The sequence below is a fragment of the Mirounga angustirostris genome, unplaced genomic scaffold, assembly GCF_029215605.1.
Source record: "Mirounga angustirostris isolate CCGP_5_RB_7025 unplaced genomic scaffold, mMirAng1.0.hap1 SCAF_10, whole genome shotgun sequence".
Classification (NCBI taxonomy): domain Eukaryota; kingdom Metazoa; phylum Chordata; class Mammalia; order Carnivora; family Phocidae; genus Mirounga; species Mirounga angustirostris.
Window position 1 is genome coordinate 77,986,851 of NW_026991718.1, and position 20,318 is coordinate 78,007,168.

Below are 20,318 nucleotides of genomic sequence, written 5' to 3' on the forward strand. Positions count from 1 at the left end.
AGTTCAGAATGATGATTTTAAAGATACTAGCTGGGCTTGAAAAAAGCGTGGAAGTTATTAGAGAAACCCTTTCTGGAGAAATAAAAGAACTAAAATCTAAACAAGTCGAAATCAAAAAGGCTATTAGTGAGGTGCAATAAAAAATGGAGGCTCTAACTGCTAGGACAAATGAGGCAGAAGAGAGAATCAGTGAGATAGAAGACCAAATGATGGAAAATAAAGAAGCTGAGAAAAAGAGAGATAAACAACTACTGGATCACGAGGGCAGAATTCGAGAGGTAAGTGATACCATAAGACGAAAGAACATTAGAAGAAATGGGATCCCAGAAGAAGAAGAAAGAGAGAGAGGGGCAGAAGGTATATTGGAGCAAATTATAGCAGAGAACTTCCCTAACTGGGGAAGGAAACAGGCATCAAAATCCAGGAAGCACAGAGAACCCCTCTCACAATCAATAAAAACAGGTCAACACCCCGACATCTAATAGTAAAACTTATGAGTCTCGGAGACAAAGAGAAAATCCTGAAAGCTGCTCGGGAGAAGAGATCTAATGTTTCTACCTACAATGGTAGAAACATTAGATTGGCAGCAGACCTATCCACGGAGACCTGGCAGGCCAGAAAGGACTGGCATGATATATTCAGAGCACTAAATGAGAAAAATATGCAGCCAAGAATACTATATCCAGCTAGGCTGTCAATGAAAATAGAAGGAGAGATAAAAAGCTTCCAGGACAAACAAAAACTAAAGGAATTTGCAAACACGAAACCAGCCCTACAAAAAAATATTGAAAGGGGTCCTCTAAGCAAAGAGAGAGCCCAAAAGCAACATAGACCAGAAAGGAACAGAGACAATATACAGTAACAGTCACCTTACAGGCAATACAATGGCACTAAATTCCTATCTTTCAATAGTTACCCTGAATGTAAATGGGCTAAATGCCCCAATCAAAAGATATGGGTTATCAGATTGGATAAAAATACAAGACCCATCGATATGCTGTCTGCAAGAGACTCATTTGAGACCCAAAGACACCCCCAGATTGAAAGTGAGGGGGTGGAAAACCATTTACCATGCTAATGGACACCAAAAGAAAGCTGGGGTGGCAATCCTTCTATCAGACAAATTAGATTTTAAACCAAAGACTGTAATAAGACATGAGGAAGGACACTATATCCTACTTAAAGGGTCAATCCAACAAGAAGATCTAACAATTGTAAATATCTATGCCCCTAACATGGGAGCAGCCAATTATATAAGGCAATTAATAACAAAAGCAAAGAAACACATCGACAACAATACAATAATAGTGGGGGACTTTAACACCCCCCTCACTGAAATGGACAGATCATCTAAGCAAAAGATCAACAAGGAAATAAAGGCTTTAAATGACACACTGGACCAAATGGACTTCACAGACACATTCAGAACATTCCATCCCAAAGCAAGGGAATACACATTCTTCTCTAGTGCCCATGGAACATTCTCCAGAATAGATCACATCCTAGGTCACAAATCAGGTCTCAACCGCTACCAAAAGATTGGGATCATTCCCTGCCTATTTTCAGACCACAATGCTTTGAAACTAGAACTCAATCACAAGAGGAAAGTTGGAAAGAACTCAAATACATGGAGGCTAAAGAGCATCCTACTAAAGAATGAATGGGTCAGCCAGGAAATTAAAGAAGATTTTAAAAAATTCACAGAAACCAATGAAAATGAAAACACAACTATTCAAAATCTTTGGCATGCAGCAAAGGCAGTCCTGAGAGGAAAGTATATAGCAATACAAGCCTTTCTCAAGAAACAAGAAAGGTCTCAAGTACACAACCTAACCCTACACCTAAAGGAGCTGGAGAAAGAACAGCAAATAAAGCCTAAACCCAGCAGGTGAAGAGAAATAATAAAGATCAGAGCAGAAACCAATGAAATAGAAACCAAAAGAACAGTAGAACAGATCAACGAAACTAGGAGCTGGTACTTTGAAAGAATTAACAAGATTGATAAACCCTGGCCAGACTTATCAAAAAGAAAAGAGAAAGGACCCAAATCAACAAAATCATGAATGAAAGGAGAGATCACAACCAACACCAAAGAAATACAAACAATTAACATATTATGAGCAACTCTATGCCAGCAAATTAGATAACCTGGAAGAAATGGATGCATTCCTAGAGATGTATCAACTACCAAAACTGAAGCAGGAAGAAATAGAAAACCTGAACAGACCTATAACCACTAAGGAAATTGAAGCAGTCATCAAAAATCTCCCAACAAACAAAAGCCCAGGGCCAGATGGCTTCCCAGTTGAATTCTACCAAAAATTGAAAGAATTAATACCTATTCTTCTGAAACTGTTCCAAAAAATAGAAATGGAAGGAAAAACTTCCACATTCGTTATATGAGGCCACCATTACCTTGATCCCCAAACCAAAGACCCCATCAAAAAGGAGAATTACAGACCAATATCCCTGATGAACATAGATGCAAAAATTACTACCAAAATACTAGCCAATAGGATCCAACAGTACATTAAAAGGATTATTCACCACGACCAAGTGGGATTTATCTCTGGGCTGCAAGGTTGGTTCAACATCTGCAAATCAATCAACGTGATACAATACATGAACAAAAGAAAGAACAAGAATCATATGATCCTCTCAATAGATGCAGAAAAAGCATTTGACAAAGTACAGCATCCTTTCTTGATCAAAGCTCTTCAGAGTATAGGGATAGAGGGTACATACCTCAATATCATAAAAGCCATCTATGAAAAACCCACAGCGAATATCATTCTCAATGGGGAAAAACTGAGAGCTTTCCCCCTAAGGTCAGGAACACGGCAGGGATGTCCACTATCACCACTGCTATTCAACATAGTATTAGAAGTCCTAGCCTCAGCAATCAGACAACAAAAAGAAATCAAAGGCACCCGAATCTGCAAAAAAGAAGTCAAACTCTCACTCTTTGCAGATGATATGATACTTTATGTGGACAACCCAAAAGACTCCACCCCAAAACTGCTAGAACTCATACAGGAATTCAGTAAAGTGGCAGGATATAAAATCAATGCACAGAAATCAGTGGTATTCCTATACACCAACAACAAGACAGAAAAAAGAGAAATTAAGGAGTCGATCCCATTACAATTGCACCCAAAACCATAAGATACCTAGGATTAAATCTAACCAAAGAGGCAAAGAATCTGTACTCAGAGAAGTATAAAATACTCATGAAAGAACTGGAGGAAGACACAAAGAAATGGAAAAACATCCCATGCTCATGGATGGAAGAACAAATATTGTGAAGATGTCAATGCTACCTAGAGCAACCTACACATTCAATGCAATCCCCATCAAAATACCATCCATTTTTTTCAAGAAATGGAACAAATAATTCTAAAATTTGTATGGAACCAGAAAAGACCCCAAATGGCCAGAGGAATGTTGAAAAAGAAAAGCAAAGCTGGTGGCATCACAATTCCGGACTTCAAGCTCTATTACAAAGCTGTCATCATCAAGACAGTATGGTACTGACATTAAAAACAGACACATAGATCAATGGAACAGAATGGAGAGCTCAGAAATGGACCCGCAACTCTATGGTCAACTAATCTTTGACAAAGCAGGAAAGAATGTCCAGTGGAAAAAAGTCACTTCAACAAATGGTGTTGGGAAAATTGTACAGCCACATGCAGAAGAATGAAACTGGACCATTTCCTTACACCACACACAAAAACAGACTCAAAATTGTTGAAAGACCTCAATGTGAGACAGGAGTCCATCAAAATCCTAGAAGATAACACAGGCAGCAACCTCTTTGACCTCAGCCGCAGCAACTTCTTCCTAGACACATTGCCAAAGGCAAGGGATGCAAGGGCAAAAATGAACTATTGGGACTTCATCAAGATAAAAAGCTTTTGCACAGCAAAAGAAACAGTCCACAAAACCAAAGACAACCGATAGAATGGGAGAAGATATTTGCAAATGACATATCAGATAAAGGGCTAGTATCCAAAATCTATAAAGAAGTTATCAAACTCAATACCCAAAGAACAAATGATCCAATCAAGAAATGGGCAGAAGACATGAACAGAAATTTTCCAAAGAAGACATCCAAATGGCCAACAGACACATGAAAAAGTGCTCAACATTGCTCGGCATCAGGGAAATCCAAATCAAAACCTCAATGAGATACCCCCTCACACCAGTCAGAATGGTTAAAATTAACAAGTCAGGAAATGACAGATGTTGGCGGGGATGCGGAGAAAGGGGAACCCTCCTACACTGTTGGTGGGAATGCAAGCTGGTGTAGCCACTCTGGAAAACAGTATGGAGGTTCCTCAAAAAGTTGAAAATAGAGCTACCCTACGACCCAGCAATTGCACTACTGGGTATTTACCCCAAAGATACAAATGTAGGGATCCGAAGGGGTATGTGCACCCTGATGTTTATAGCAGCAATGTCCACAATAGCCTAAGTGTGGAAAGAGCCAAGATGCCCACTGACAGATGAATGGATAAAGAAGATGTGGTATATATTTACTATGGAATATTATGCAGCCATTAAAAGGAATGAAATCTTGCCATTTGCAATGACGTGGATGGAACTGGAGGGTTATGCTGAGCGAAATAAGTGAATCAGAGAAAAACATGTATCATATGACCTCACTGATATGAGGAATTCTTTTTTTTTTTTTTTTTAAGATTTTATTTATTTATCAGAGAGAGAGAGATAGAGGCAGGCAGAGGGAGAAGCAGGCTGCTCGCTCAGCAAGGAGCCCGATGTAGGACTCGATCCCAGGACCCTGGGATCATGACCTGAGCTGAAGGCAGACGCTTAACCGACTGAGCCACCCAGGCATCCCGATATGAGGAATTCTTAATCTCAGGAAACAAACTGGGGGTTGCTGTAGTGGTGGGGTGTCGGAGGGATGGGGTGGCTGGGTGATAGACACTGGGAGTGTATGTGCTATGGTGAGTGCTGTGAATTGTGCAAGACAGTTGAATCACAGATCTGTACCTCTGAAACAATATTGAATGTTAAAAAAAAAAGATAGCAGGAGGAGAAGAATGAAGGTGGCAAAACTGGAGGGAGAGTCAAACCATGAGAGACGATGGACTCTGAAAAACAAACTGGGGGTTCTAGAGGGGAGGGGGGTGGGAGAATGGGTTAGCCTGGTGATGGATATTAAAGAGGGCACGTTCTGCATGGAGCACTGGGTGTTATACGCAATGAATCATGGAACACTACATCAAAAACTAATGATGTAATGTATGGTGATTAACATAATAAAAAAATAAAATACTTTCTTTGTTCTCTATTTGTTGAAATATTATCATACCTTTACCTCCAGCATAGTTTCTTTAGTTTTTTTTTTTTAAGATTTTATTTATTTATTTAAGAGAAAGACAGCGAGAGAGGGAACACAAGCAGGGGGAGTGGGAGAGGGAGAAGCAGGCTTCCCGCGGAGCAGGTAGCCCAATGCGAGGCTCTATCCCAGGACCCTGGGATCATGACCTGAGCCGAAGGCAGACGCTTAAGCGACTGAGCCACTCAGGCGCCCCTCTTTCAGTTTTTTAAAAAATTTGTAATAGCTGCTTGGAAGGTTTTTTCTGCTTCCAACATCTGGGTCCACTCAAAGGCAGTTTCTTTCTACTGTTTTGAAATCCCCTTATTTTTGGGACACACTTTTATTTCTCCATACACCTGGGTAGGTTTAGGTAATATAGCAGTTTAGATAACATAGCAGCTCTGCATACTCATCCTCCCCTCTTGCCAGGGCTTTTTAGTGACTCAGCTGGACTATTTAAGTCCATTTACCCTGTACTGCACAGCTTCTGATGCTCTTCTGCAGAGGGTACAGACGGAGTATGTACCATCACTCTGACTTCTCCCTCCAACCCCAAGGACAGTTTTAGGAAGGCTTTTATGGTTTCTTTCCCCAATCTCCTTGTAAGGGTTTTAGTTTGTCTGCCTCCATTGTTATCACACTGTAATTAACATCCACTAATTGTTGGTGGACCTATTATTTTGGACAATGCAGTGGGACACAAATGGCTACACAGTTTGATCCAATTAAATCCAGGTCCTTGTAGTCTCTTTGAGGCTTGTTCTAGACCTAGGACTACTCTAAGCTGCCTATCATTCTGTGTTAGACTTACCACTGGTTTTCCCTTCTGCTTATTGCTATTATGGAGTTACCAGTCTCCTCTTGTCTGTCTCTACTCCCACTCTAAATTTCCTTTGTCTATGGCAGCACCCTTAGGCTTGAACTTAGAGGATCATATAGAAGCTGTTTTTATGGCTTGCTACTGCCTCAGAGTTGGGGATGGGGAGAGTAGCCTGTTTTTCTAGGAGTGATACCTGTGGTCTATAAATAGAGCAGTGGATGATAACTCCTGGTCTTGCTTGCCTTTCCTTGCATGGAACCTCCACTCATAAGCTGGGGCAATAGTGATTAGAAAATAGTATTCTTGGTCTGCCATTCCTGGGGTAGCTCTTCAGTGCTCTAAGTGGGGACTGGGTAGAGGAAGGAAGGTCCAGACATCTTTGCTACTGTTACCTGAAATAGAGCTTCTGTGACATAGAGCTTGGGGGATAGAAGCAGGTAGAATGAGAAATGCTAGCAGTCTGTTCATCCTAGGGAGAAATTGTAGGCTGAAATTGGGAGCTAGGGGGAGAAATGGTGTGGGGTCATGGCTCAAATACCAGAGACTTGCTATTCTTACCAAGCTTTAGTATTTTCTTGAATAAATGTTTCTGTAATAAATGTTTTTATTTGCTATATGGTTTTATGACAATTCCCAAGACTTTAAAAAATATACATATATATTTACCAGTTATGGTTGTTTTCACCAAGGAGTCTGCAGATCATGTTGCCATTCCAGTTGTGCTTCCTGATCATTTATTTTTGAGAGAGAGCATGAAGGAGGGGAGAGGGCACAGATGGAGAAGATCTTAAGCAGAGTCTCCACTGAGAAATGGCTGGATCCCAGGACCCTGAGATCATGACCTGAGCCGAAATCAAGAGTCACAGACTTAACCGACGGAGCCACCCAGGTGCCCCGTCCTGATTATTTTTTAATGCATGTCTTAAAATACAAGCAATCAGAATCCTTTAAATAAGGCAGTATGCTCAAAACCTGAAAAAGCTTTCTGCTGCCATCAGCTGATTCATCATCAACACACAGCCTACAGAATAAATAGGCAGTTCTTTAATAGCTAAATATATTCCAGAAGTAAAGAGTGTTTATAATTCATTTACAAGTGAGTGTGTTACACCAGTAAATGTTGTTTGACCTGCTGTATAAAGTAAATAATGCTATGTAAGAATTAGTCCTGGAATAGTTTGCTGAATTCCTATTTCCAATCCAGTAGATTAAAAACACAACTGTTAATGATATAAAGACGTAGGAATCATATTGTGATAAAATCAACCTCAAAAATAGAGAATCCAGACCCTTGCTGGATAATTTAAGAACTCAGAAGTTTTCCTCAACTTAAACATGACTGCCACACAAAACTGAAGATGTCTTTCAATGCGATGAAACTGTACAAAACTCTAGAACATGACCATTAGATGACCAATGTATAAAAACCAACGGGATTTAGAAAACACATCTAATTCTGAAGTAAGCAGAAATAAAAAGACAATTTACAAAGAATTATAACTAATTTCTAATCATCATCAGAGTCTGAATCATATTTCTTCCCTCGGATAGTTTTCTTTTCCAGCTTTGTGAAGTTTGTTCCAAATTTCTTCTGGCTCTGAAATGGTGGCTCCATTAAATTTCCACTAAAAATAGAGCAAATTTGAAAAGCATTTACTGTTTATGATTTAGCACAGTTGGTATGTTAACCTGCACAAAAATCTCTTTTCTTCCTAACCTATGGAATAGTTTTCTTTAAGATGCTGGTGTCAAGGAAGACCTATATTATTCATACTGATGGTTAAGAGTTTTAAACCCTATTTTGTATTACTAAATGTTTTTGATCCATGTTTTATTTTCTTACCATTAATTACTAACATTTCACAAGACGTACCAACAGATTTTCTGACTGAAAAGCACAGAAGGAAATAAAAGTTTTTCCACCTGTTTTGGATCTGCTGAACTTGGATTAGATCCTTTTCACTATAAGAATGACACAGGAAAATGATTTTTTACAGCTTGTTATGGCTGGTATGATCCTGTTTCACATCTTTTAATGTTTAGACAAACATCAATAAAACTCATGGAATTCATTATCATTAACCTGGAATTGGCATGAAATTTTTCAATGATGCTTAAATAACTGAGACATTTTCTTCTTTCAAAAATATCTAGGAAGATTCCTGGCACCTAGATTCTGGTTTTGAAATATCATTTGGAGGGGGAGACGAACCATGAGAGACTACGGACTCTGAGAAACAAACTGAGGGTTCTAGAGGGGAGGGGTTGGGGGGATGGGTTAGCCTGGTGATGGGTATTGAGGAGGGCACATTCTGCATGGAGCACTGGGTGTTATACGGAAACAATGAATCATGGAACACTACATCAAAAACTAATGATGTAATGTATGGTGATTAAGATAACATAATAAAAAAAAAAGAAATATGTGCCACTGAGAGGAACCACAGTGCCTTGGAGAAATAGTCAATTCTAGGGAGAATCCCTCTAAGACCTCTTATTTGCACCAGAAAGAATGTGCTTAAATAACTATTGGGATGTGTGAAAAGGACATAGAAGCCTGCATGAGAGGGACTCTACTGGTCAAATCTGGGGCAATTTGGGCTTCAAAATAAATATTAGTAGCGAACTATAAGCCACTGGATAAGATAAGCCATTGCCCATTCTAATAAAAATAAATGAAAAAGTAAATTAGTGTGAGATATGGAAAAGTTCTTCTTAAATCACCATTTGGCTTGGTAGGCAACTTGTTAACCAGTGCTCAGTTACCACCACCAGAAATGAGACGAAACATCCTATACCTCCTGCAGTGCTACACTGAGAAGAATACAATATCACTTCTATCATGTACCTGTGAGAAAATGCATAGTCCAAACCTAATCCTGAAACATTAGACAAACCCAAACTGAGGGATGCTCTACAAAATAACTAGCTTGTACTCTTCAAAAATGTCCATGTATTGCAAAATAAGACAAGTTGTCACAGATTAATGGAAACTAAAAATACATAGTAACTACATGAAACATTTTAGTATGCAGGACATTATTGGGACAGTGGTAGAATCTGAGTAAGGTCTGTAAATTATTTAACATTTCCTGTCTTAATCATTGTACTATGGTTACACAGAAAAAGCCCTCATTTTGGAAAATACACAAGGAAATATTTAGGAGTAAAGGAACAATACATCTTCAACTTCCACTCAAATGGTTTTGAAAATAAAATGTATGCATTCAGAAAAAGCATGACAAAGCAAACGTAAAATGTTTAAAATTGAGAGATATGGGCAAAAGATAAATGAAAATTCTTTGTATTAGTTTCCAACTTGTTTAAAGTTTGAAATAATTTCAAAATACATTTAATAAATATTAATATTCTATTTATTATTAAGAAAGTAAAACCTAAAACTCCAAAGTCAATTCCTACAATGTAGGGACAATTTAGGCATGTGTAGGGGAGATTCAGAGAAAAAGGGACAGGGAAAAGAGAACTTTCTACTTATTGAAAAGCACTATGCCTATAGAATGATAATAATTTTATCTGTTAATTTTCCAAATCAAAAACAGGCATAGAAGGCAAGATGATAGGTTCTGATTTATGGAATCAGATAAACTATTTGGCAAAGTGAAGAAGGAGATGAATGAAAAATGGAAGTTGGATTTTAGATTGTTTTCAAATTGAGACTATCTCCACAATAATTTAAGATGATCACAGAAATGAGATTATACATTTTATCATATTCCAGAAGACAGGAATAGCTACATTAAAAAATCTGATGTTCAAAAATAAGTCATCATCAATTTGAATAATCTGGTTTAAATCAGGGAAGAGTCAATTCTGAAATGTCATTTTGGGTTTCCAGACTAATAGAAAATTAGATTCAATAGGATTTGTCAGGATGAAAACTTTTATAGTTAGGTGTACTCCAAGACTCAATTTTATCTGTACCTCTGATTTTGTTGTAAGATCATGCTAATAATGTACACTTTAATATGTTTTTCATTTGTGAAATATTTTCTACATCTCAGCCAGAAGATCTTACTTAGCTCCATAAAATGAATGTTAACATAAAAAAACTTCTCTAAAAATATCAACTGGATATGACATTAAAATCAATGGTTTTGCTAAAAATTACCTGTAACTGAGAATATCGGAACAACCCAGCCTCCATTCTAAAGTTTCTGTGGTGAAGTCATCTGTATTTCCTAGGTCAGTAAATCCAACAACATAATCTTGTGTTTTTCCATCTTTTACCAGTGCTAGTGTGGGAATGACTTTGATACGCAGTCTCTCACAAAGGAAAGGTGCTTTTTCCACATTCAGCTTCAGAAATTTGGTCTCAAGATGTTTCTTGGACAATATCACCAAATGTCGGTCTAATATTTTACACCTATAAATAAAAGCATATGGAAAAATCAAAAGCTAAAACAGATTTTTCATTTTAAAAATAAGTATCATAAAGGTACATTTAATTTGAAGTTCTTCTGCTTGAGTCTCGTAATTTGGCAGCCAGCCTATGCTGGTGTCGATGACCTCATTTCATTTCATAGGTTAGTTAACTGATACGAGAGGCAGAAAATCATCCAGGATTCTAGAAAGTCAGATGTGCCCTAATGATACTTACGGAAAACAAGATACTAAATATACACTTTCAGTCACAAGTAGTTCACGAAGTTGTCATGTTCACGGTAAGAACAAAAAACTGTCATTTTTCTTATGTTTCCTGGTGTCTCATACACAGAGCTTGAAGGGTAATAAATTTGACTTGACAGAACTCAGAAGATACTTTTTAGAATTAGAAATGTACACACAGTGCCATATTTAGAAGTCATTAAGACTGAATGGTGTCACTGAGAAGGAACCTTCTAACTGCAACTAATCATTAAGAAGCATAGGGTCAGGGCTATAACTATGGTCATATGGTTGTAAAGAAATGAAAAATACCAGTAGTAACTTTTATTAAGCCACTTTCTATTGAAAAGAAAAATGGAAATGACATTTTCTGAAAGTTAAAAGGTATTTTAAAGTGGTCGATCCTTTAGTGTTCCTGAAACAGACTACTGTAATAATCTTTTTGAGCAGTTCTTAATCACAGGTGTTCATTAAAGTCAGCTTTTAAAATATATGGATGAACCAAAATTCTCTGGGAGTGGAGCTGGGAAACATGCAGGTGCTTCTCATGCTCTGTAAAGTTTGATAACTACTGCTTTAGATGATAAAGACACCAAATGTTTCATAGTTGTTACTAGTAGGCTTTCTGCATACTTCTTGGTGTAGTTATTCCTGAATTAAGACTGGGTCCAGCAAGTTCCTAGTAACCTTGATGCCTCATCATTATACCTCTGAATGCATCTTTTCATGTATCGCCCATGTAGTATAGCAATGAGATTGTAGTGAAAAATGGTAGGAGAGAACAAGTTAATAAATGGTTCCTGAATGAAACTCTAAAACAAATGATAAATGAACCATTATATGAGAAATATGTTCTTGAAAACTTGTAGGTAAGTCAACTCCATGGTTTTACTGGAGTTATATGGAACCTATTTTAAGTAAATCTATGATTGTACCATTTGTTAATTCATTTTTTTAAAAACCTAGAAGCAGCAGTCACAGTGTAGTTAAAACAGCTTAGGCTTAAATCCTGGGTTCGAATCCTCTTCTGTCATTTAGTAGGTCAGTGACATTAGATGAGTCACTTAATCTCTCCAAGTCTTGGTCTCCATGCATGAAGCATTGGAATTATACCTACCTATCTACCTCAAAGGGTCATTGTGAATGTTCCAGGATTTTATATATGAAATATCCAGTCTACTATGCACCAGGAACTCTGATATCTATTGGATCTACCAATAAAATTTTCTAATGATTTGTTTTTCCTTTTTTTCTATTTTTTAAGCAATCTCTATACCCAACATGGGGCTAAACTCAAGACCCTGAGATCAGAAGTCAGATGTTTTACCAGCTAAGCCAACCAGGCACCTCTTGATTTTTCATTTTTGCTTGAAGATAAGTACTCCTGGTGTTGCACCATTTATACAACCATCAAATATATTTACTGAGCACCTACTATGTGTCAGTCATTGCTGCTCTAGGGGTAGGAACTTGGGAGCATGGTGAGCCACGATACAGGCAAACTCTCTGCTTTCTCAAAACAATCTACTGGCTGGGCAAAAACATCTAATAAACATCAAATGATATCAACCTTAGAGACTCATATGATATTAATGTATCACCTCATCATGTATGTCAAAGGTTGGCAACTGGAGAAATAAATATGTGCCAGTGGGAGAGGACAGAGTACCACGGTGACAGAGGGTTTCTCTGATACCCTTTCTTTTCTAAACCCTTCCCACACTTTCCCTTACAGGGGATTTCACCATCTCAACATTTTCATTTTTATTACCTTAATCAGTAAGTCTGAGGCAATCAATCCCTGTAAGATCTGAATTAACAATTAAGTTACTGGGTGGTGAGTTTAAGACAAGGGCGGAGCAGGCTGTGCAAATGGCAGAAGAGGGCAGGGCTGAGACAGCAGTGAATGATGGAGACTCTACACTGGAGTGTGTGTCTGAGGGAGGTGGCTGCTATTCAGTATTAGCAAACTGCCTTCCTACAGAATTCTAGGTCTGCTATTAGGTTATTTGATTTTTTTAAACATCTGAAATCTGGGTTTTTAAAAAAATTGTTATCTCTCAATTTTTAAAAGTTGGCAACTAATCAAATCTGGGGGTTAAAAGAAAGGCTTAAGTTAAGATATAACTTTTTTTTTAAAGATTTTATTTATTTATTTGACAGAGAGTGAGAAAGCACAGCAGGGGAGCAGCAGGCAGAGGGAGAGGGAGAAGCAGGCTCCCCACCGAGCAGGGAGCCCGATGCGGGGCTTGATCCCAGGACCCTGGGATCATGACCCGAGCTGAAGGCAGCTGCTTAACCGACTGAGCCACCCAGGCGCCCCAAGATATAACCTTTTCTAGGGGTATTTTCATTTTACAAGGACTCTGCCTCTGTAGAGAGGTTTGCAGATCTGGGCTTTCCAAAAGAAATCACCTTCCTCTCCTTCCAGCCAAGCCTGGCACTCCCAATGATGCTTCTAGTCAAAGGCTTGGTCAAACCATTGTCTCCCCATGAGTTGCTGGCTGAGAAGGAGTGAGTGAATTCAAAGCTAGTGTTCAAGGTGTTGGCCCCCACTCCCAACATTGTGTCTATGTCATAATAGTATCAAAAAAAGGAGAAATAATTCTTGTTGTGTTGAAAAAAAAAATTTACATGTACATGTCTTAGATGTTTTTAAAGTTATCTAATGAAAACATAATTCAGAAAATGGCCAGTTCTATGGAAATAATCTCGATTTTTAATAATATTCATTTATACTTTTTTATGTAACAGGTTTTTAAGTTTAATCTTCAGAATAACAATTGTTTAACTTTAACAGAGACTTCTACAGAAATACAAAGACACAACTTAGAAGTAGTTCCTCTAATTTTTAAATTTTCCTATTATGTTAGCATATCTCTACTCAAAGATCTCATCATTTTAAACAAGTCACTGATGGAAACAGTTACCTGAATGTGGAGTCACTGTAGAAATGGCAAACCACTTTTTTACTCTCTTTGACTTCTTGAAAAAAGTCTCTCTCACTAGGGATTTCTCTGTATTCCCCATGTCCTTTTGAAAGCCATTCCTAATTTGGAGAAAAGGGAAATATTACACACTTGAAATATCTTTCAGTACCACTTTACATTTTGTGTCTAAATCGCTATAACATTCTGTAATGAAGTTGATTTTATCTTGTAGAGAAATCAATTCCTCTTAGTGATTTATTTTCCTAGGTCTCTCGTGTCAGTGCAAACACAGTCTGTGGGCAGGGACTATCTTTCAGCACAATTTGTGTTTAAGACAATCATCTGTCTTGGTAACTTCACACATACGTTTTCTCACATCTTTAAAAATAAAAATTTAGACTCCAGAAACTTAAAATGTAAATATCCATTTAATTTCTCTGCATTCAAACTACTAAAATCAGAAGCATTAGGTCCAAGTTAATGCAAAGCTTTGAAAAATAATGCTCATGAGATAAAGCTACTTGGTCTTTGTAGGGAGGGGAAAAGGAGGGGTGGTTACTGCAGCTCTGCAGCTCTGCAGCTCAAGAGCCCTGTTTGCTCAGAGAGGCAGGAACTGCTTCTATCCTGGCCACCAATGGGTAGTATCCTAGGAAGAAAAAAATCACATGATGTCCAGAAATAATACAGATACCACCAGTCATCTAATCCAACTTCTCAACCAATATATCAACCCTTATCAACCGTGCCTGACAGACCTTTCAGTTTCTCAAGCTTCCTGCTACAGGACAGGTTCATTGTCTCAACTGGAAGCTTGCTTCCTTTTTCAGGCAGCTGGTTTTGATAAAAAGGAACATTGGGCTTACAGGCAGAAGGCATGGGCTTGAATAATTGTTCTACCACTTATTAGGCTAAGAATTCTAATAACCTTCCTGAATCTCCATTTCCTCATTTGTAAAGTGGAAATCACAAAGCACAACTCTCTCACTGAGTTGTGAAAGTAAGACTATCAACATGAAAATATCTACAATAATGTCTGGCAAAGGTGCTTAAAAAGAAGGTGCATGTATACTCTAATTTTTTGAAAGGTCTTCCCACACTGAACTGCAATATATCTGTAACTTTGGTCTGTGGATCTCAGCTTGGACCTAAGATTAGAGAGAAAAGTTCTAATGTCTTTCACACGTCAGCCCTTCAGATACCCTATCTCACCTGTATCCTTTCTTCTCTACCTCTCCCTTCATTTTCTTTTGGCTATTTCTCATATGAAATGATCTCTATACTTCTTACTTTCTGATTATCCTCCTCTCAACAGAGACTAATTCCTCCTCATCCTTTTAAAAAGTGGCAGAAGTCTGAATGCAGCCCTCCAGAAGTGGTCCACCGAGAAAGGGGCAGGAGTGCCATCTCCTTTCTTCCTCTGGACTTAAGCTAACACAGACTGTATTAATAGTTTTCATATCCATTTCACATTGGCTTATGCTGAGCTGACGCTCACAGGAGGTGTTTTCTCCTTATGTGACATTTCTTTGGTCAAACTTCTACAAACAATTTAAACTCTCAAATACAGTTCCTTAATGGCATGTAACATTTCATGGCTTTTCTTGACTCACCATTAACATTGCCGTTAAAAAAGAATATTTGTTTTTTAAAAAGCTTTTTGTTATTAATTCTCATATGTTTAACCAACAGGTGGAAGACCTGAACCTTTCCAAACTCCTAAGAGTGAGGCAAGCCTATTCTGAACCTCCACCAACACATGGCATCTCTCCCGACACTCAGCACACCCCTGTGCTCTTAGTACAGTTTCTTTCAGAGTTCATGCTCCACAGGGCCTCTGCTGAATGGAATCAAGCAGGATGGGCAGAGATAACAGTGCAGGCTGAACCTACCAAAGGCCTGGCAGTGGGGCAACATCTAGCTCTCACTTAGTGGTTATCACCCAAGCCTTTGGATGAGCTCTTCCTATTTCTCACCTGTCCTTCTGCTTATTATTATTACGTAAGTCCTATGTCACTAGCTGTCATTAACAGGAAGAGGGTACTCGGCTGACTGAGGAATATTGATTCGCATCAGCCTATTAAGTGCTTATGTCACTGCATATACTGATTTCCTGATACCTAAACAGATCAGTAAATCAAAATTACTATGCAATCTATACTACTCTTTCAAAAAGAGTATATATAAAAACCATTAAAGCTTCTTTTCTACTTCCTTAAACATTTTAATAAAAGAGATCTATTACAATGCAGTGAAAACTCTAAAATAAGATCCTCTCAGTTATTCTATGACAAATTCATTTTAAATTGATTTGCATATTAAAAAAATCCCTAAAGGCTGCAGGACTCAGGTTTTTAATGATAAGTATTCAGTTTATTGTTTTAACTGCTGAGTTTCATTTAAGCCATTATGCATGTTCCTTACTGCAAATCAGGTAGATTCAGTCTTTCTATAAAAACATCCCCCCCAAAAAATAAAATAAAATAAAAATAAAAAAAAAAATAAAAACATCCCAGTTATGACAACTTTTTTAGTTGAACTATTAGCAATTAGTAGTGTTACTTAACTGTGATTGTGAAACAGGAGTTTGTAGCAGAATCTCATCATACATTACCTTAGATAATTATTAGCATTATAATTTAAAAAAGTCTCCTGGCTTCAAAACCATACACACACACACACACACACTGTATTTTAGAAAACCCAAGCTATAAAAATAGAAACTCAGTCACGTTATAAAAGATTCTTTCCTTTTTGTAGCAATTCTTATAAACACTGAGAGTATAAACATTATGAAAGAGATGCTACAGCAGCACAAACAAAACTCCCTGTTTCTTTAGAAAAGTTAAAGCGCATGTTTTATTCACAGCCAACTGAAGAGGAACCAGAATTGATAATAATCTATTTCAATTTGACAAAAAGCAATGAAAAAATTTTTAATCAAAATTAAATTTGCAGGACTTATCCCAATTGGTTTTGATCAGAGTCTATGAGTCTGTTCCACACTTCACACTCTAAGAGACCAACAAGGATAGAGCTGTGGCCACCCTTCTTTGTGACCCAGCATGCATTCCTTTGAATAAACAAGCCATGTAATTGTTACATTGGAAATGCCTGAAATAATTTCTTCAGTGTAAACTGCCTTACAGCTCTCACCTAACTTACACTGATCACAGCTAAAGTATAATCGGCTTTACAATCACATAAAAGGGAAATCATGGACTCCCAGTGCTCTTCCTAGTCCCCTCCCTCCTCAACCAACAAATCTGAGCTCAAAAAATGATCTTGGGCACATGTTTCTTTTACTTGACTGTGGATTAACATACTGAGCAGGCTAGTTTTTAATGTATCTTTAAAACTAATTTTTTCCCCAGCAAATTTTTAACAGTGATAGTACTCTGCAGTAAAAAACAAAAACAACCCTAAAAATAAGGACTGAAATAAAACTACTTCAGCACGTGTATATATAAGTTGTTAGGAGCATACTGTTAAAGTAATTTCAGAAAGCAGGGCAGAGAGGTTACTTGTTTCTGCTGTTGAGATTTCCTTAGAGCCTCAAGTCTCTTTTCTTTGAGACGTTCCAATTCCTCCTCATCCATCTGATCCAGTTTCTGAATTTCAGAATCCAAATGTTCTTCTACTAGTTTGGTAGTCTGAAGCAACTGATTTTCCAGGACTTTTGAAAACATGTCAACAGATGCATTAGCTTCCATTCTTCTAAATGGTATAGTTCAGCCTTGGTGCTAGGGAGAAAGATGGAAAGTTGGGGGGAAAAAAGAGGCAAGTAAAGTTTCCTATCTCATTTACAAAAATTCTAGCAACTGTATAATTTTTCCTCCACAAAGCGTTCTGCTGACAACCAAGCATTTCATGTTACCTTTAAGAATTTTTACTTAAATGTTTTATTATTTTAGAGAGGGAGAGGGAAGGGGAGGAGGGTGAGAGGGAGAATTTTAAGCAGGCTCCACACTCAGTAAGGAGCCCGATTTGGGGCTAGATCTCACAACCCTGAGATCATGACCTGAGCTGAAATCAAGAAACTGACTGAGCCACCCAAACGCCCCTTACTGAAATGTTTTAAAACTGAATTTTCCATAGGTTATAGTCACACCACTCAAAGATTACTTAGAGCAAGGTTTAGGTGCTTCTGATTTAGTTTGTGTTTCATTACAATAGAACAAAGAGGAGTCTTCAAGACCACAGAGAAATGGGTAGTTGGAGTTCTACCTAATGACATATATTAACAGTGTTTCTTTTTTTAAACCAGAAGAAAAATAAAGCAGAAATGACTGAATAATAGTGAAGTTTAACTGTAGTGAGGTTTTACATACATCTACAAAACAAATTTTGCTTCAATACAGAAAAGAGTTGAGCCAAAAATATATTTTTCAAAGTTTCTACTAAATGATTTTCATTTAACTCCTGAGAAAGTGCTTTACAGTTTATGTAAAGAACAGTGCCTGGTGTTCCCTAAACTTTAGTTTTCACTGCTGTTCTCTATGACCTAACAAAATCTATAATGCTACAAAGACTGATACTGGTATGGATCTACTGACACCGTTCTTAACTTTGATGTAAAACAATACCACTCCAAATGTTAAAAATACTGATCCTTTATGTAACACAGGAGTTTAAAAACAGAATCTAATTCAGATAAAATGAAGCTCTTTTCAATTACACATTTTATAAGATGTAGTATTTTCTGTCAGAAACAATCAGATGGAAATTTTATGTATTACTACAGAAATATAATTTATAATTTGCTTATGAAAGCAAGAAGCTGTTGCATTCAAGTAACTACGACACAGTTGCAACCACTACTGAAGAACCTTAAAAAAAAATCTTAATAAACCGTGAACTCACTGACCCAATTACTGACATATAGCCTGGCCCACACAAACCCTCTACAACTGTTGAACTGAAAAGAAGTAGTCTTCTTGCAAACTTCACTTTTGATTCTTTTTTCTTCACAGGAAAAGCAGTTGAAATGCACTGATTTCATCTTTGTATCCCCAGAGCTAGCAGTGCTTGGAACACAGCAAGTGCTCAAAATATATTTGTTAATTTTGGGACGCCTGGGTGGCTGAGTTGGTTAAGTGTCTGCCTTTGGCTCAGGTCATGATCCCAGGGTCCTGGGATCCAGTCCCACATCTGGCTCACTGCTCAGCGTGGAGCCTGCTTCTCCCTCTGCCCCAGCACTCTCTCTCTCTGACAAATAAAAAGAAATCTTTAAAAAAAAATTTGTAATTTTGAATGAACATATGCCTACTTTCTGTTCAAATTATCCTTAAGTTTCAAAAGTATTTGAGTTTAAAAAACCAAATTGTAAGCTCCTCATAAATGCTATACATTTTCAAGGAATTGTATTTCAAATATGATAAAATAATTTCACACTTCCTACCTCCAAAGAAAAATGTCAGTGAGACTGTTTCCCTTAGGGTTGGAGCCGGATGAGGCAGAAAACTGGTTACTGAGACACTGACTTACATGTCAGAACCTGTTCTTCTTACCAGAGGTATAGTGGATGCTGATCCCTGGAGTTTTATGAGATAAACTCAATTTAATTCTGGGATAACTGGGAACAGAAACGAATAACAAGAGCTGTTCTGGAGACAGGTGGTGGTGGTCACCGCATTCACAAAGGGGAGAGGAGATGGTGTAGCGATCCCGATAACTTTTCATTCTTCAAACCACAAACCTGATTCTTCCTCTTTACAGTTCATCGGGAACAGTGGGAAGGGGCTTGTCCTCAAATTACCTAACCGCTTCCTTGACTCCCTTACATGCACCCGCCAAAACAACCTGAACTGCGCTCGAGGTACCTTCCGAAAAGCTTCCTCGCCACTCCCTGAGCCCATAGGGACCGACCAAGGCGGAGTTCAGGTGGCCCCGTGGGCAACAACCCCCGGAGCGCATGCGCCGAAGCCGCCACCGCCTCACTGACACCGACGTCTGGGCCGCGCCCCTCCCCCGCCCTGGCCGGATGTTGAGTGGTGAAGTGTTCATCAGCACCGGGAGGCGGTGGCCAATTTTTTCACACCATCCTCTGCCTCACCTGAGCTCTCGGTGACACCTGAGAAGTGAAGAACTAACTGCTCCAGAAAGGCAGTCCACTCTGGCTTCACCCTCGCAGCAGCTGCCGGTGACTGCGAACCCGCCGTCACTTCCGCCACCCCTTTGGCAGCGGCCCTCACGCGATACAACCTGCGACGCCCGAGGAAGTGGGGCGGGGCGGAGGGCGTGCGTTCGGTGAGCGCTTCTGCGCCTGCGCAGCTCCCATCCTCCACCCGAGATTTCCGATTCTCAGCCTCGTTCTGGATAAACGGCCAACGGGGGAGGGAGCAAAGTATGCTGGAGGTTGTAGTTTATCAGTGCTCAGCCTGGCCGAGTCGGACTTCCTTAGGCTCCGAGCCTAAGTACACGTAATGTTACATCAGAAACGAAAGATAGCTACGATCTTGCTCTGGAGTGACACTCCAACTTCGCTTCCATCGTGTTTAATGAACACATTTTTTTTTTAAGTTGAGGTATAACTTACACAGCATGATTAGTTTTTACATACTTAACACCCGTAGTATCACTGTCCGGATCCAGA

General features: G+C 38.5%; 1 protein-coding gene across 3 annotated transcripts; it reads right to left on the reverse strand.

Annotated features, from left to right (window-relative positions):
• Positions 1-3,385: 3,385 nt before the first annotated feature.
• On the reverse strand, positions 3,386-19,950 carry TXNDC9 (thioredoxin domain containing 9). 3 transcript variants are annotated; one of them, XM_045885163.2, is made up of 5 exons: positions 19,779-19,950; positions 17,248-17,466; positions 13,727-13,845; positions 10,300-10,554; positions 3,386-7,795 (listed from the first exon to the last, which is right to left on the reverse strand). In XM_045885163.2, the coding sequence occupies exons 2-5, from the start codon at positions 17,434-17,436 to the stop codon at positions 7,678-7,680; spliced, it is 681 nt and encodes a 226-aa protein (XP_045741119.1). In that variant the 5' UTR covers positions 17,437-17,466; positions 19,779-19,950; the 3' UTR covers positions 3,386-7,677. The 3 variants fall into 3 exon arrangements, with proteins under 3 accessions (XP_045741119.1, XP_045741120.1, XP_064428679.1); XM_045885164.3 differs by lacking the exon at positions 19,779-19,950 and adding an exon at positions 19,234-19,603 and having other exon boundaries at positions 7,039-7,795; XM_064572609.1 differs by lacking the exon at positions 19,779-19,950 and adding an exon at positions 19,125-19,603 and having other exon boundaries at positions 7,039-7,795.
• Positions 19,951-20,318: the final 368 nt, after the last annotated feature.